The 19,049-nt window shown below is 40.4% G+C and overlaps 1 protein-coding gene across 4 annotated transcripts in view; it reads right to left on the reverse strand.

Annotated features, from left to right (window-relative positions):
* The window catches only part of ATP8A1 (ATPase phospholipid transporting 8A1), a 220,683-nt gene that overhangs the window by 17,634 nt on the left and 184,000 nt on the right, over nt 1-19,049 (reverse strand). For all 4 annotated transcript variants that reach the window (XM_057729004.1, XM_057729006.1, XM_057729005.1 and 1 more), the window contains 2 exons: nt 17,672-17,728; nt 16,670-16,777 (listed from right to left, as the gene is read on the reverse strand). In XM_057729004.1, the coding sequence (XP_057584987.1) occupies nt 16,670-16,777; nt 17,672-17,728 (165 nt within the window). The remainder of the gene's footprint in view (nt 1-16,669; nt 16,778-17,671; nt 17,729-19,049) is intronic.

Raw genomic sequence — 19,049 nt, forward strand, 5'->3', positions numbered from 1 at the left:
ACCTAATAAATTGCCATTCATCTCAATTTGCTAATTTAGGAAATGGAGATAAACTTTTTTTAAATAATAAAAATTACTAAAAATTGTATGGACACACTATATTATTTGGAAGGGAAAATTATTCAGAAAACAGTGCTGTAAAATTTGGTTAGTTTCTTTCTTCGGGGGGCGGGGGAGGGCAGTAAGATGAATTAACATAAATACCAGAGAGGTTAAGAGTTAACATTAATGACAACGATAAAATAAGAAGTAATTATTAAGTGTCTAGATAAAACTTTACAAAAGGACTTTCTAAGCTTAAAAACAGTGGGAAAAAAAACTATAAAAAGACATGCTTTAAAGAACTGGTCCATGAAAATGTAGTTCAAAAACGTGTTCAAAAAGAACTCAACTAAAGAATAAATGATACATAAGAACTTGGGAAAATGGCTGCTATGAGTGTATGAAATTCTGCTCTAAAACTTGATTATAATAATAGATCACTCATCTTCATAAGAGTAGCTAAGATCCCATAGATAGGCAAAAGACCTGAGAAGGAATTTGCAAACGCGGCAGCAAGAACTCATGGAAAAATGTTGAGCCTCTCTGTAGTCACAGAAACATTACCAAATTAGATCAGATTTAAACAATTCATGATCACACTTGGGGGAGTGGGGAGGTATGGGGAAACAGGTATGTGCAGTAACATACATTCCCATCAGCAATGTACTCGCCTTTGGGAAAGGTTATTGACATGCATCAAGAATACAAACATTCACTCCCATGAATTTGATAATTCAAATTCTGGAACTATCTGTTGAAATTTGGTACAGATTTAGCATATAGGTTAATATCCCATGAAACTGTTCTGGTCACTAGTCCCGAAAGCACTCCTTCCAAAAGCTTGTCATAGCCCAAGGCTTAGTGAAGGTGTAAACAAACCACAGCATTCCCTCCTGGAGAGTGACAGGGCAGAGCAGCCTATGTAAGCCTTTGAGAAATCAGAATAAAGAACCTACTGAATAGTGTTTTAAACCAAGGTTTCCAAAATACATTTATCAACCGTGGAACACTTGTGCCCATATGCAGCTCACTACCATCCCAAGGACCCAATCTGGGGGAATGCAAATATTCATTGTGGGTTTTTTTAAAAATAGTAAAACATCAGTGAAAACTAAGAGGAAAATCTACGTGGCTGGTTAAGTAAATGTACGTCTATATGAGATAACGCTGTCCAAGCTATTAAAGATGCTGTTCGACGAGTGTAATTATCAGGAAGCTGATTGGACCAGTCCTGAATAAAAGGAAAGGTAGACTAAACTGACATCCTCTCAGGGGACTTCTGTTATCACATATTCACACTCCCTGGGAAGGCTGGAGGTTTCTATTATCTACATGGGGATCAGTCACGGTCTCTCCCTGTGACTTAGATCTCTTGCCTGTGCGTCATACACAGACTAGCCAGCTCTGAACTTGAATGTCACACAGGCATTTCCAATTTAATTCATCCCCAACTGAACACAAGGTCTTCCTCCCAGACCTGCTCTTCCTTTGTGCAGTCTCTTCAGGGAATGGCTTCATCGCCACCTGCCAGAGACAGAAACTGGGCTCTATTCTTGAACTGTCTCTTGATACTACATCTGCTATATCACCAGGTTTTGTTGTGCTTTACTATCTTCGGACCTAAATATCTACTTCTTGCTCACCCTGCTGCCACTATTTCAGTCCAAAATTTGCCTGTCTTCCTAACAGCCTCTTGCATGGACTTGCTGACTCCAGTCCTGCTCTGCTTCTAGCCAGTCCCCACACTGCAGCCAGAGGGATATTTCCATGGTGCAAATTAGATTTGAGCAGTTCTTGGATTAAACATTTCAATAGCTTCCTATCACCCTCAGGATGGAGTACAAGAATACTTAGTATGATTTCACGACCTTTCCTACCTGGCTTCTGTTATGTCCCCCACATCATCTTTCAAGCCAGCCCCCATCTCTAGCTTCACAAAGTGTTTCAGTTCCTAGAACCTGCCCTAGCTTACTCTTGTCCTTGGGCCACTGTACCTGTGACTCCTGTTTGCTCTTCAATTTTCTCGTCAGATGTCACTTCTTTCCTTAGACTTGGGTGAGCTGACCCTACTTTGTGCTTCCACCGTGGTGGTAACTATTACCCATTTTCTAGTTACAGACTATAATCCCTGTAAGAGGAAGAACTATACCTTGATGAAGTCTCACAACCCACGTGCTTAACCACCAACCAGGGGTTCAATAAATAATTGTTGAATAAATAAGTTCTTACAACCCAGTGTTTAGAGAGATTAAAAGTTAAAAAACACCAGAGGCTTGGGACTATATTCCTGAGATATTGTTTGGTTTTCTTGTGTTCTGGCATGGAGTTATTCTGGCAGCGGTTACAACTAGATATTTGTGATTTGGGGAGAGAAGGGCCTTATCCAGCTCCCTAACTATCCCTTTCCAATGGAGGTCATTTTTTTTTTTTTGTTACAAAAGCTGAGTGACACGCATTAAAAGGTAAGTATGTTCAATTACCCTCCCCATCCCCCTTTTTAATCAACAGAAATATTTTGGTGAATTCAGGGAAAGCATGATATCTAAAAGCAACAATTTTGTGTGTGGGGGGAAAGGGATGTAGAATGGGCATGAAGAGAAGGAAGGTCTCATACCAGCATTAATGAAGAGTTTTAACTACACAACATGACTATTTTGCTATGTTAAAAAAAAAAAGGAATATAAAACCGCAGTCTTCCCCATCTCAGCAAATATAAACTTTATCCTTCCAGCTGCTCTGGCCGAAAAACTTGCTTTTCCTCCTTTTCTCTCAGACCACACTTCCAATCCATTGGTAAATCTGATCTGCTCTACTTAAAAAAAAAAATCCACATATCAATGTTTACAGCAGTATTATTCACAATAACCAAAAGGTGGAAATAACATCAACAGGTGAATGGATAAACAAAATGTGGCTTATACATATCATGTGATATCATTCAGCCTTAAAAAAGGAATGAGATTCTGATGCATGCTACAAGTAGATGAACCCTGAAGACATTATGCTAAGTGAAATAGCCAGATACTAAAGACAAATATGATATGATCCCACTTACAAGGGGTACCTTGAGTCATCGAGTTCAGAGACGAAAGTAGAAGAGTGGCTGCCAGGGGCTGGGGGGAAGCAGTAAAGGGCAGGTATTGTTTGATGGGTCTAGAGTATCAGCTGGGGAAGATGAAGACGCTCTGGACATAGATGGTGGCGACAGTTGTGCAACATTGTGAATGCACTTAATACCACTGAACAGTAAACTGTAAGTTATGTTTTATCAAATAAATTTAAAAGTTAAAAAGATTCTAAGGGCAAAACCCCTTTCTCCTTAAATCCAGTCTGCCCACTTCCCAGCTCCTCCAGTGTGGCTCCTGCTCTCGCCAGCTCTCATCTGGCTCCCCGCACAGCCTTATCATGTGTGCCTCTCCCCCGTTCCCACAGCAATCTATGCTCAACGGAGCTCCCAGAGTCATCCTTTAAAAAGCCAGCCTGTGACTCTGCTCAACCCTCCCGGGACTCAGAGTCTAAGCAAGTCTGCCCCACCCCTCTAGCTCTTTTACTTCTCCCTCCCTCCCTCCTTTGTTCTGCTTCCCCACTCGGGCCTCCTCAGTGTTTCAGCACTCGTCCACTTCTCCTGTCTGCAATTCTCTTCCTCCAGGCAGCCTCGGGGCCTGCTCCCCTCACTTCTGGTCTTCTCCACGGCTACTCCACCTAAAACAGCACCCCACCATCACTGCAGTACTTTCTCTCCTCTTTCCTGCAGTACAGTTCTCCACAGCACTTACCATCCACGTGCTCTAGAATATACTTTTGTTTTTCTCTCTTTCTTCTCAAGAATGTAAGCTCCCAAGGGCAGGTCTTCTCTTTTGTTCACTGCTGTACCTCCCAGAAACTAGACTAGTCCTTTGACATATAGTTATCAAAAGAATAAATTTTCTAATCAAAGATAAGTACACAAATTAAGGGTAGAAAAAGACTGGACTCACATGTTAACAGGAATTACCTTTGGGTAGTGAAGCTGTTGTCTTTTTTTCCTCTACTTTTCCTCTTTCTTCAAAAGTTTATTTAATGACTAAGTTAATCATATAAGTGAAAACTGTTTATTGTGAATTTTATTTAAAAAGCAAAAATATCACTTTTCACTACTATGGGAGGCATTCAGAAGAAGAGGCCAAGGCTACAGCTGGCCTGCAGTGCATGTGATTGCTTCCAAGTCGGATCGGACAAGGGAGGGCGCACTGACTAGGAGCCACTTCCTACTCCCAGTTCACCAGCTGAATCAGAAAGTGAAGGATAAGAATCTAGGGGAATACTGTGGGTGGACACGTTTGTTGCAAGGGGCAATGCGGAGTTGTGAGGCATTGGAGGGGACGGATACTCAATGGTATCTGTCTAAATGGTACAACTACCTAGAAAGATATAATAAAGCTGCCCTTTTCACTCACACTCCAAACCTCTTTTTCTGCATTTAGAATTCTTTTTCTAGGATGGCTCACAATCACAAGGAGAAGACGTATTTTCTTCTTCTGTTCCCTCAAAATGGTCTCTAATTGGAAAGAAGTGATGATTTAATAGTGATCCTCTTATTCAGGGACATAGTATGTTTATTTATTCAACTCATTTTTAAAATATTTCTCTCATTTTTGTCAAATTCCCTAGTTTTTTTTCCCATTAACCATACACACATCTGGCTAAAGTCTCTCCTTGTTGTTGTGAATGAGACCTTTCAATCTTTGTGTAGGAGGGCTATTTATCTTTGAAGACTTATGGCTTTTCCAAGGGAGTTAGCAAGTTTTGGAGAAAACTCCTAAAGCGTATATTACATGTAGCTTATACATCCTATTATGTGCTTCTTAGGATTTGGTTGGGTGTGGTGTCCAGGAGTTTAATTAAATCCAAGAGTTTAATTGTTCTTTCTGGTTCTGGCTTCTTTGAAATATCTTGGTAGAGCAACTCTTCAGAGATGCTCTGTACTGTGATGTGGTTTTGTGACCCTCAGAACTCACAACTCCCACTATTCTCTTTTTTTCAGAGCCATCTACCAAATTATGACACCATTTAATTTCTCTTACTTCCTTCTATGTTTCAGTTAACCTTCTGGTCTCCGCTGGAAGCATCTCCTTCATCAAATCATTTTCATCAAAAGAAAAGAAAATCAGTGCTCAACTTTAGGTTTGCAGTGAAAACTACAAACTTTTTCCTATAAACTTTCTGATCTTTCCCACCAAGTTGTGGCTTTTCCCTCCCTACTGCTCTTCAATGCTTCGTCTCTGCTCTATCAGCTGAATGTTTCTTTGGAAAAGGCAGACTCTCTGTTGCTGTATTTCACGTTCAGTCCCATCTCATCCAACCTCAGTTACCCATATGGTATCTTCTCTTTCAGCTCCCTTTCTCAGGGGACTGCAGGAGCTGATTCATCGAACCTGAGATACAACGATACTCTTTAGTACCCTGAAAGCTGAAATCCACAAGGTTAACATCTATATTTTAATGGCAAAATATCAATGTTATATACACGGAATGCTTTTAGCTACATGAAAATTGTGCCTCCTCCTGGCAACACTGCCAGTGATGTATGGAAACTGACATCAGCTGATCAAAATCAACTGCTTTCAGATAATATATTACCGCGTTATTTGAATTTAAACTTGCAAAGGTTTCTTAAAGTGTCTTTGTGACCAAAGCCTGGGAAACACCATGGTGTGAGAGAGGTCTCCAAGTTGTGGAAGCCTTTCTCAGAAACTTAACCCTTTCTGTCTGAATTTGTTATAGTATCTGGGCAGGGGGTTGAACTCAAAGGTACTTAAACATCACAGGGTCAGCACTAAGTGGTGACCTTTGCACTTTAACCAGAGACAAATTTCAAGCTCATGTGAATTCTGGCTTGAGGATGTGAACGTCTATTGAAAGTCTTCAGTGGCTCCACATCTTGGGTAGGGAGGCTGGAAACCTTCCTCGGATAAAACCCAAAGACAGAGGAATATACACGCCAAGTTCTGTGTTCTGGTACTTATCTCTGAGAAAGGTCTTTGATGTCTTATTTTAGCTCACCAGAATTCTTGCAAATTTTCAATTATATTATGTGATATAGATTCATGCCAAAATATAAATACGTTTTTCATCACTCATTAGCTTAATACTAGCATTTATATATCATGTCCTCTGACCCGAATCTGTATTCTATGGCCTCAGGTACTTTCTGGAATACTACGTATTTCATAAGGAAAAGCAATCTGCCACGTCTTAGCGTGGTGATGTAAGTGACATTCAGATAACTTTCTGTGACCTGGTCTTTGCTAAACTTTTCAGTCCCAGCTCCATCTATCCCTCCCTTAGCAACCCCAACCTCCCTCTTTGCTTGGGCTGTTCCCTACTTGGGAAGCCCTTCTTTCTCTTGGCTTCCTGAACAGCGTGGGTAACAGCATTACCAAGAAACCTTTCCAAATGCTCCAAACTACAGCCTGGGGGTCAAGTGCCCTCTCAGCAGCTAGCCCTTGTGCGTCCTGATCATAATAACTAGCATCTTGCATTCTAACGATCTGTTGGTTTACTCATGACTCAAGCTTCTCAGAAGGACTCTTTTTCAACTATTGATCCACTGACACCCAGTACAGGTCGTGACACAAGGTACTACTCCATAAATCTTAGTTGAATTGAACTGAATTGGGTTCTTATATGGGATGAATTATTACTTTCTCCATAAAAATAGACAGAGCAGAACACCCAGAAAATAACTAAGAAGAAGGGTGTTCCTGATAAACCCCAATATGTTTGCAATTATTACCAGAAGCTCTTGATTACTCAGAGACAAAGAAAACCTCTTGGCTTGGATTATCCTGAACTAACAAAAATCTTAGAAAATATGCAAATTGTTCTAAACAAAGAAAATCTTAGAAAATATGTAAATTAGATGCTGGTTCACAGCATGTATGTGCTTTTTTTCCCCTTGGACATTCCTGGGTGGTGGTGAAGAACTGAAGAAGGAGTGATCACCCTGCGGGAATCAGAACTAATATTCAATCTAGCTGAATGGGGCAAGAAACAATCTTTGTATCTCCACGCTCTGGAAATAAATGATTAAAAACAATGTTCAGAGGGAAAGGAGGGAGAGCTAGTTGGGACCTAGATCAACAGAAGCTAACTTCTAAAAATTTTTTTATTTTAATTTTTTATTTTTAAAAAATATGTATTTTTTAATTTAGGCTGTGAAGGGTCTTAGTTGCAGCATGCTGGATCCTCTTTGCAGACTGAGGACTCTTCGTTGCAGCCTGTGGGCTCTTAGTTGCAGCTTGTGGGCTCTTAGCTGTGGCAAGCATGCAGGATCTAGTTTCCTGACCAGGGACTGAACCCGGGCTCCCTGTACTGGGAGTGCGGAGTCTTACCCACTGCACCACCAGGAAAGTCCCTAACTTTTTTTTTTTAAAGTAAAATTCGACTATGCATAAATATACACTGAGAATTGAACATGCAAAATAGCCTTTCTAAAAGGGAAACAAGAGCACTAGAAAATGTATGGCTCTGAAATTTTATTTTCTAGGAATACAGTTCCCAGAATAGTAAAAGTAATTATGAACAGCATTTGTTTTGCTTTGTTTTATTTTAATCTTCTTTACTGTGCTATGCATAAAACTTAAAAGTACCAGAAAAGTGAGGATAAAATTAGTAACAAAATATTCTTTTTATTATGAGAAATATAATTTTATATGTTCTGATGTTACAGGAGAAGTTGTATAAGATAGAGTACCTTATCTCAATGCTCAATATGTTTACTTATTACATCATTCTTACAAGTTTTTAGAATTTTGTGATGGCCCTGTATTTTATCTTCTTAAAAAGCATCTCATAGAGCATCGGTTCTTTGATTACTAGAAATTCAATCTGTGAAACATAATGACCTATATTTCAGATTGTAGGAAATTTTTTCATTTTCCTGCTTTTCTGAGATACAATTGACATATAACACTATGTAAGTTTAAGGTGTGCAATGTATTGATTTGATATATTTATATATTGCAAAATGATTACCACCATAATATTAACTAACATCTTCATTCCATCATATAATTACCATCTGTTTCAGGAAATTATATTGTAAAAACTCAAAACTTCAAAAATCACTTACCTATGGAAAGACATATAAAAGCTGATATATGGCTTTTGTAGAAAAATTATTGACTTTCATGGCAGAGACTTCTAGCTGCCTCCCAATATATCTCCTCTCCCCTTCTTAGATGCAACCACTTGAATCTTGGCTGAATACCTTTTCCTCTAACTCAGACTATGTTCCTCTGGTTCTCTTACTGCAGCCAGGTATGGCGATGTGACTAGCTTTTGGCTAACGAGAGCTAAGTGGAAATGTGGTGGGCAATGTCTAGGCAAGAACTTCAAAGAGAAAGGGTTAATCCTTCTTTCCTTTCTTGTTGGCTGGAATGTTGATAAAATGGCTAGGGCTTAAGCAGCCATTGTGCACTATGAGGAAGGACACTAAAGTTGACAGTGCAGCAAGACAGAAGAAATCTGGTCCTTGATGACTGTGCAGCTACCACACCAGTCCTGAACTACCTCCACTGGACTTCTTTTTCATATGAGAGAAAAATGTTTCTATCTTGTTTAATCCACACTTTTTTTTAACATCAAAAAATATGCTGTAAAATAACTTGCTTTGCATGATACATGCTAGGGAACCTTAGTGGTAACTTGGAACCAAGCAGCTTTTGACCTCATTGATGATCTCTTTTCCTTACCATATCACGGAATGCAAGAACTGTATCCAATCATGAGTTTTATTGAAGCAGATGGCATAGTGACATTCATGGTTTCTTTCATGAGCATTTCTTATTGTTCCCTGGCACGCAACTCGAAAACAAGCTGTACTGGTCTTATGAGCTAGAGTGAGGAGCTTAGAGGGGTGATCTGCTTTCTGACCATCTCACTGGCTCCATCTTATAGCACTCTTCCCACTCTCTCCGCTCCAGCTACACTGACTTTTTAGGCTTTGAATCCACCAGGCTCATTCCTGCCTCAGAGCTTGGGTATGGGCTGTTCCTTCAGCCCTGAAATGTTCTTCTTCACATGAAGGTACCTCCGCATCATTTGAGTTTCCACTTAACCATCCACTCCCCCAAAGCACCTTCTTGAAGAAGCCATTACAGCCCTGTCCCTTATCATATCATCCTGTTTTCATCCTATCACTGTGTGAAGTTATCTTTAGTCACTCAGCATTTAGTCACTTGATAACCCAATTAGTGAATATTTCTCCCTCTCATTCCCTGGTCCTCTTAACACTGAACGCTACTGGGGATCTTGCCTAATTAACCCATTACCTAGACACAGTGCCTAGAACTGATTAAGCACTCGATAAATAATTATGGAACGAATGAACATGAGGATGAACTGACTCTAGAGAAGAGCCAAAGTCCTGCCATACTAAGAGCAGATTTGTTCAGCTTTCCACGCCTTGCTCACTGTCATGGCACTTGGGGTGGATCATATCATCCTTCACCACTGATGACGTCAATACCTCATCAACACAAAAATGAGATCCTTAAGGGAAATGACCAATTCTGTTCACCTCTGCACCCTCCACTTCCTGACACAGAGCCTGTAACACACATACACTAGACACTCAATAGATATTTGCTCTGTATTGTAGGAAAAGGTGCTGCGTCTACCGGAAGCAATGCCAGCTTTCACAGTGATGCTAAAGAGAGCTCTAGCTTTAAAATGTGTGCCAGTGTCCTGGTTTGCCATTACCTTTCTCACACGTCTCTCTTTGCTTCTCAGCGTTTCTACAGGGCTTCTCTTTACAGAATGGACTTGGAAGTGGCTACGGAGCCAGCTTCTTTAAGACCTGTGACAGTCTGCCTGTCTCAGTCACTGTCAGGGCCCTGACCAATGGTATGTTTTACTGGATGGGATCCCAACCATTGGCCCATAGAAGAAGATCTGACAGAGTTTAGGGCAGTTGTTCCCTCCAGGCTACTTGGCTAAACCCAATAATCTTGGATGAAACTCCTTCATATCATAACACAGCCCCACCCTACCTGCAAGGCCTGGTCTTGTGACCAATAAATTATTACATGCTTTCGAGGTAATTAAAAGGTGAGAGATGAATACCAACTATTTTAAGCCAGGAAATTCCTCATATGCAAAGTAATTCATTGCGTTGGTAAAATGAGCAACGGCAGAATTTAGGAAAGTCATATCACTAATATGGTTTATTAATACCTTTCCTACAGGGGTGACACTAAAGGGTTCAACAAAGATTTTTATTGTTTTTCAGAGAGACGTTACAAACCTCAATCAAGAGATCTGAAATTCTGTAAAACACATGCTCGTTCCTTAACTTCAATTTCCTTCAGTAGTTTTATAGATCCCTCAGGCCAGGGAGAGCAGAACCAGATGGCGTTTGGGAAGACTTTACAGTGTGTGCCTGCAATGCCGCGATACATTGAAAAGTTCTGCTGACACTAGGCTTCTGGTATTAATCGTGATATGAAATGATCCTTGATGTAGCTTGCTTTTTATTTTGTAATCCGGTATACTAATCATAGTGCCTAAAATATTTTTTTCTGGAAATTCAAAAGGTACCCAGTAACATCAGCTAGACAAGTCAGAAAAAAGCAGGCCAGCATGTGTTTATATAACATAGCATTTCTCCCCAGGGCCTACCTTGCCCCATAAATTGTTGTACTGGTGTGAAAAAATACAAGTCAGGTCTGAAAAAAAAAAAGTCCTCCTCTTAAATCACAACCATATTTGTGAGAGGAGAGGAAGACAGTGACATATTTAAAGTCGCAGTCAAGCTTGTCACGCTATTTTCTCTTTATTTTCCTTTCCTAAATAATTTTTTATTGTCCCGTTTTCCACCTTTGTAGAATCCACCCTCCCTCTATCCTGATGTCGTAACTCCTTTTTAATCATTAAATAGTTCAGTCATTTGTGGTACTGAGATACTTGTTAATCATTATCATTTGAATCATTACTACAGGCAGAGATGTACAATTACTGTAGTGGAAATAAAACTATGGGAAGGAATGTTTCCCAAATGGCAACACCCTGCCCACCAACTGAGAACAGCCCTCCCTGGCTGTGTCTGGAGAGACTGAAGTCTTCCCTAAACGCTCAGAAGTCCGGGGGACAGATTTCTGGTAACTTCAGGCATGCAGAATGTGCTGAAGGAAGGGGGAAAGAAATGATGCCTGATCAGTGATACAGGCAGCTGAGCACAGCTGAAGACGGAAGTATTACATGCAGATAACGGAAGGCTTAGTTTACCAACCAGGTGGAGGTAAGTACTTGGATTGGGGCACTGACACTAAACGGAATTTATACCTTCAAAGTTGATAAGGCCGGGAGAAAAATGCAGAGGAATGAAAAGGTGAGAGAAGAAATGTAAAAGGGACAGAGAACAGTGTGTATAGTGGTTAAGGGGAAAGTCTGGCCGGGTTCCAACGGCAGCTCAGATACTTACAAGCTGTGTGACCTTGGGAAAACTATTTAACCACTCTGTGTCAGTGAAATGGGTAATAGGAACTACCTCACAGTGTTGTGTTAAATGCTCACAGTATTAAGTGAGTGAAGACATGAAAAGCACTTATTACAGTGACTGACCCTCAGTAAATGAGGCTCTGCTGTCATCCGAGCGGCAACTGTACATTCTCTGATGATGTGGGATGACTGGGTTTTCAATTTCATACGTACATATATACGTATGTATTTAAATGAGCTGGGCATCGCACATGCTGATATGGCTATTAAGAGGACATGAGAGGCCAGGACACAAAGTGAGAGAATTTCTATAAGTGTGTTGAGGGAGTTAGGCAGGTGTTGAGAAGGGAGAATTAAAAATCTCAGCACTTTTAAGAAATGGGAATGCTTTTACATCTGGATAACTGAGGGAAACGGATCAGGGCCCTGGGTAACCTGGGAAATAGCAGGTAAACCAGGGAAATCAACGGAATGCAAGGAGAATGGTTGTAAGGAGAAAAGAAAGCGTTCCCATCCGAGAGTAACGAACAGGAATGGGCCCTGAAGAGAAGGTATTTAGTTCCTCAGGATGTTAGAGCAACCAATAGGATTTGAGAAGAAAACCTGGGATGAATTCTCTGGGTCACCTGCTATTGCTCTGCTTACCACAAAGGTTTCTGATATGGATTTAAATGAAACAAAGAATGCCTGGTGCACAATAAATATTGGTTCCCTTCCCTCCCCCTCCTGGTGAACAAGGGTTTTCTTTTAACATATTGAGAGGAATGGCTCTGTCTTCAGATGGGGGCCACAAAGGCAAATCAAGGACAAAAATTGGAAAAGACTGTAAAATCCTGATCTATGCATGAATACGAAGTCCACGCTGAATACAGAAGCATGAGACCCGTACCTGTAAGTTGCCTAACTTGTGTATAATTTGTACTCTGAGTTCCAGGTAACATTGCTTGGAGCAGAACAGTCTGTACTCTTCAACATTTAAGATACTGCTCTGGAGAGAACATGGTGAAGAGAAGTCCACAGAGAATCTGAATCTCAGCAGCTGGAAGCAACTTAGCAGGTGTGGATGGGCAAGCTCTGGTGAGTAGCACTAGCATTGCTCTGAGGCTGGAAATCGCTACATTGTAGACATCTCTGCATATTAGCAGGACGTTCTTATCTCAGCTGAACTCTGCCTCTCTGGCACCTCTCCTCTACCATTTCTCATGTGTTTGTTCAAAACAAACAAGCAAGGAAAACAAACTTACTTCACCATCATTTACTTAACATTTATGGGGCACTAGGAACCTGATACCATTCCGTCAGAGCAACCAGTAAAGACACGAAGGGGCAGTGGACACGTGAGGAGGAGGGTGAGCATTCTGGCATCGTGGCTGGGTGTAGAGGATGGACAGAGGAAGACTAGGACCACCGACATGCCCACAGAGAGAAGAAACGTGGAGGACCCAGCGCTGTCAGGAAAACTAAAAACAGAGATTCCCTCATCTACACGAATCCTTGAAATACCTGCAATGAGGGGCAGTCCCTTCAGAGTTCTAATTTCCAGATTAGACACTGCGGAATCCTCTGAATAACTGTGATCAGAGGAGCAACACTGGGCAGTGTGTAAGGCAGCTGACCCTGGGACCACAGCTAAACCACATGGTACCTCTGTCGCTTAGTACCAGTGGGGTATCAGAGGAGCTACTTAACTTCTCTCTGCCTCTGTTTCCTCACCTGTAAAACAGTATGGTAACAAGTTTGCTGGGAGGATCCAGTGAGCTGGACAAGCACGTCCCGATGGTGACGGCCAACACAATGGCGTTCACCTTGACTTCTTTTCCTCTCACTCCTCATGTCCAATCTGTCAGCAAATCCTAATAATGCTACCTTCACACCAGTTTCAGCCTCTGACCACTTTCACCACTGCCACCCTCCTGGCCCAAGCCACCATTACCTCTGGCCTGGGTTATTGCAATAGTCTCCTAAGTGGTTCATAACACAGCGGCTATTGTCCTGCTGTGAACACATAAGTTAGACCATGACACCCCTCTCGCAAGCCCCTCCAGTGGCTCTTTATTTGACCATGACAAGGCTCTATGGGAAACAATGGAAATGATGGTTCTCGGTTTCTCATGTCTGCTGTGTTCTCTACAGCACTTACATTCATCTATATATTTCACTTAAGTATTTTATTTGCCTGTCACCTTCCACTAGAAAAGTTGAGAAGCTCATGGATTCCTGTTTACTTTATTCACTGATGAATCCACAGCGCCTGACCCACAGAAGCGTCTCAAATGACGGTTGTTAAATCGATTGAATGAATGCATATCAAGGACTTAAAGTGTTCAACATACCTTAGGTACTGTTGGCGTTATTTTTCCCAGATCTTGGCTGTCTTTTTGAAGAACTGCTCTGTTGTGTCAGTGCCTTTTAAAACCACACGATACCTCATCCTCCAAAATATCACCTGAACCAGGATGGGGAGAATAGAGCTGCTGTTGTCAGTCTGCCTACTTAATAGAGATGGAGTAGGCAGACTGACAATAGCAGCTCCATTCTCCCCATCCTGGTTCAGGTGATATTCTGTACTCTATTAAGTACTCTGTTCCATGCTGGACGCTCTTACCATGCCTTCAGACAATGCAAACATACACACAATTTAATTATTTAGTTTCGAAGGACCTGCTGCCAAATCAATACAGGAAAGAACTGGAGTCCTAGGGGTATCGTCCTTGGATTCGCCCCTGTTGGTGGTGGTGACAGAAAGTTACCTTCACCACACCAGGAATCCTTTGGAATAGTGTTACGTTCTGGGGGATGTCTTGGGCTGTGTTTCATGACCTGGATTACATAAAACATGTCAAGTCAGGGACTGTGGATACTTGTACTTATCCTGGTGTTATTTACAACACTATATTACTTCATGTAATATATAATATACATGTAATATATATTGTAATAGTAAGTTGTATTCAAGATGGTTGCCCAATTATATATATACATATATATATACACACATGCATAAAGATGTAACTGTTGGCACAGAAATGAATCTTCCACATATATGTATTTGGCTATATTCTTGACTAAAATATAGAATCTTGAGGTTAAAAAAATGTAAATCTAAGGGTAGTTGCTTGAATTGTAGTAGAACTAGTTGCTAAACACAATAAAAATGTTCAAAAGTTGAGTATTGCCATAACATTTTTGGGCCTAAAACCCTAGCGCCCAAGGCAACAGTAAAGGCAGACTCTCTCTCCTGGGGAATGTGCGTGGTGTTCTTGTTATCTGCCTTTGTTGGAGTTGTTGTGAGACTCATTTACACACACACACATAGCAAGATGCTTTGCACACGGTAAGTACTACATAAATTTAAAGTATTGTTCTTTTCTTTAAATACATTAAAGAGATTTACATTGTGGACAAGCTAGTCAAGCCTACAGCTGAATTAATCCATTCTTCCTATTTTTGATGGAGTTCGAGCTATTTAAACTTCATATTCAAAGCATCAGTAGCAATAAAACAACAAGAAAAAGAAGCCCTGTTAGCACTTTGCACTGTATATGAAGTGAACAGAAACATGATGGGGTACTGACATCCATTTCACTTTGAATTAAACACAGCATCACCGCAAATCTCAAGAGATGATATTAAGTTTTGTGTTTGGGTAATACCAGGAATTCTACAGGCAAGGGTAGAATTATATTTGGTTGGCTAAAAGCCAGTCAAACTTCACACTTGTCCTAGAAGTAGGTGGTCAAAAACTCTGTTCTTGTCTTCAAAGAGACTGGCTACAGCTGCTCAAACTATCTCAATTTCAAAATCTTTTGTGTCACTCATTTTGAAAATAAAACATTCAGACATGAGGTAAAATGAGGTCTAATGAAAAAGATATTAAGTTAGAATTGACCTTGGGGAAAAGCTGGTCCAATCGGATAGCGCACATTTAATAAAAACAAAGAAAAGGACTGGAATTTCCAAGTGGTATCAGCAGACTGTATATACAGTCATTGCTTTTATTTCTTCAGGAAAAAAGGAGTCAAACCAAGGGAAGGAGGAGATGCGTTCACAGCTTTCTCTCTATTCTCCTCAAAATACATGTTGTAAATTTTCTCAGGCTCACAGTACATGTTCCAGAAGAAGCCTTCCCTTTGGGTGGAAGGAAGTACATGCTCCTTGATATGTCTGGTTTTGCTGTAATAGTATATAATGCCTCTCTCTAATAAATTTAACCGCAACATTTTTTGTAATGTGTCTGCATTCTGCTAATTTATAAAAAGCAGGATGCTGTCAGATAAAATTTCATGAAAATGATCTATAAACCAGACTGTCAAAAGTGAAAGGTACTCAGGCAGTACTTAGGGAAACAAATAATGGAAACCCCTAGAAAGGTTTCCTGTGACTGCGGGAAAACAATGTACTGTAACGGAGCTCACGTTACCTTGATTTGCAAGTTACTGTGAGGTCACAGGAAATCCTGAAATGTTTTCCACATTTTCTTTTATACATTTTATGTCAAATTTCCTGCAACTGAAATCATACACCCTCCTACTGCTGGAATCTCTTCTGAACGAAAGGAGATCTTGTGACACTCCCCCACGAACACCTAATAACTCAGTTCCTACCAGTGGAACGAGAAAGTGACAGACGGAATTGAAAGTAGACCATGATAAGGCTGAAATGTCAGATATCCTAACTCTTTCAAAATGAAAACCAAACTGATGTCATTAAGACAACTCTAAAAGTGCATTTAATCTAGTGACAGTAGCCTTTTCTTTAGAATAAGAGATAATAAAAGAAAAGACAGGCTGTCCCAAGACACAAGCTTACCATTTCCCCAAATCGCTTATTCAAAAAGTGTGTGTGGACTGATGGTCTAATTTTAAAATGGCATCCTCTATGTGGATATCCTTAACATGATTCAAGCTCCTGATGATCACGTTTTATTATCCCAGCTACGCGTATGAAAGGGTAAGTCAGATTTAAGTAAAACGTCCACGTTTAAAATATTCTCTCAATGTTTACCACTCACAACGGTGGAGTTTAAAAACAGCTTTTTAAATTGACGAATATTATTTTAATATAAACCCAAGCCAAGCAATTAAGGCTCATTAGTGAATACCAATTTTCAGGGTTTGTTAGATCATGAGTTATTAGGATACATTACCTCTCCTGACATATCAGGGGCCATGGGAACAGCAGGCCACAGGGATGAGTAGATTCCAAAAAACACCACCCAGAGTGCAATGCTGCCCCAGATGGCTACGTGGCTGAACTGTGAAAGAAGGGAATGTGAGTCAAAGGACGTTCAGGGAGGCGGAGGGCTCCTGCTCTGAGGAAGCTTTCCCAACTTTCCTTATTAATTTTTTACCTCATCCATAAAATATTATCTATGGCAATTATTAACTACATAATTGTGTGTTTTAACTGGATCTTTCATTAAACAGGCATCTCTTCCACAGCAGTTAGAATGCTTGTGGTACTGGCATTTAGAACCGTGCCTTTTCTCCCTCCTTTGGTGGGTCTTACCTTTCACTCTCACCTTTTCTATCTGCTACCATCTTTAAGCCTCCTTGGTTTTTGCTCTGAATGCTCTCACTGGAAGATGTGAAGACACCTGTGCGAGTACTCATCTCTGTGCTGGTGACTGTCAAATCCAAATTTCTTGTGCCCTTCTTTCCCTTGAGCATCTAACTTTCTTTTTATTTATTGAGTTTCTCTACCTGGATGTGAATATACGTCAACCCTAACATATCTAAAATGCAACTTGTTTTCTTTAGACTGGATATCCACAAATGCCTGAGGACAAATCTTTTGCTAATATTATTGGTCTCCAGAATCATTTTCCAATGAGTTTTCTGCCAGTCTTGTGACACACTAGTAAGAAAAGGTTCCTAGGCCTCCTTCCATAAAGGGATATTATTCACAAGGTACAACAATATGTTAAGGGCTCTGAGAAGTCTGGTGGTACATAAACTTATTTAAGTTTTACTCAGTGGTTCCGAACTAGGGTCTCCAGTACTCCCCCCTCCATTCCTGATCCCCATAGTGGGCAACCTGTGGAACTAGGGTAAAGGGACACATACAGTTAGAATGGAAAACAACAAAAATCAGCGATAACACATAAGTAAACGCGATATGCCTTGGTTGTGACTAAAGATTCTCTTACCCAGGTCCAATACGATGTTTCCAGTCCAGCTTTTAAACACACAGTTATCACCACAAACTGAAACAGAAGGGAAATGTTATTTTACTTCATAAATATAATAGTTCATCAAATTAGACTGGTAGAGTATTCACAGCTTGACTTGTATGTCCAACAAGCGAAGAAACAAATGAGTTAGCTGTGCAGCTGAACTTTACGATCACAACCGGTTGGAACTGCCATCTATAGCATCACATTTCCGACTCCCTTCCCTGCCTTCCCGTCACCCTCACTACCTGACAGTCCAGCCATGAGCTTCTGAGCATGGGCCTGCCTACTTCTTGCACAATTCACGAATAGTGATGGAGAATCGTCTACAGTTATCTTGGATTTCCAAGCTTGCTTTAATTTTATATTATAACTATAGTACTTAAAGCCTCCATTTTCTAATTTTAAAGATAAATTGTAAAAGTTATATAACTGGATACTGAGAAATCTGAACACTTACTCTGGAACTTTACTTACCTGAAACCCTGCAGAGTATTATGTAAGAGCCTGTTGTATCTCCTTGCTGTAAACACCCACTGGCATTGGTGGCCATGCTACTAATTCTAAAGTCGGTGGCCCAGGTTTAATGGACTGCCCTGTATTTTCCATAGGATAGCTTAAAGGTTAAACAGAGTCAGACTAAAATGCCCTGGAGTCAGACTGTTTGTGCTCAAGACTCCATCATTTATTAACTACTCTGATACAGAACAAGGCAAGTTACCTGACCTCTCTGGGTCCAGCTCCTTCATCTGTAAACTGGGACTGATAAAGCTTACCTACTTTATAGGTAAAGCACCAAGAACAGTGCTTAGCACTGCAGCATTATGTATTATTATCTATCTAAAATAAAAAATAACATATTAAATACTAGTAGTAGTCAAAGGAATTTGGGGCACCTTCAGTAGTTTGCAGGGATGGAAGTGTGGTGAGCAGTGAATGCTTCAAGGGCGTAGTCCTACTTTTGGGCACTGTAAGGGTTTGTACATAGTATTAGATGCTTCCCAGTGGGGTTATAAAGTCAGGACGGAGTGAAGCATTTGAGCTTTCTCAGTGGGATATCTAACTGCAATTTAGGATAAATATCTGTAGAAATAAAACTTATTAAAATTTAAATATTTAATTTAAGCTATAAAATTTAAATATTTAATTTAAGCTATTAAAAACCTCTAAAATAAGAGAGCGATCCTGACACGAAATTAAAGAAACTCTCCCTCTTAAGCCTTGGATACTTTAAAGGGACCCTCAGAGACATCTATGACATCTACTCTGATTTATTTCTAAGCTTAGTCCATCAACTATTATTTCTGTTTTGCACTTGTGTTGTATGAGGACAAACCATTAGCCCCCCATATGT

Source organism: Hippopotamus amphibius, chromosome 3 (assembly GCF_030028045.1).
Source record: "Hippopotamus amphibius kiboko isolate mHipAmp2 chromosome 3, mHipAmp2.hap2, whole genome shotgun sequence".
Lineage (NCBI taxonomy): Eukaryota > Metazoa > Chordata > Mammalia > Artiodactyla > Hippopotamidae > Hippopotamus > Hippopotamus amphibius.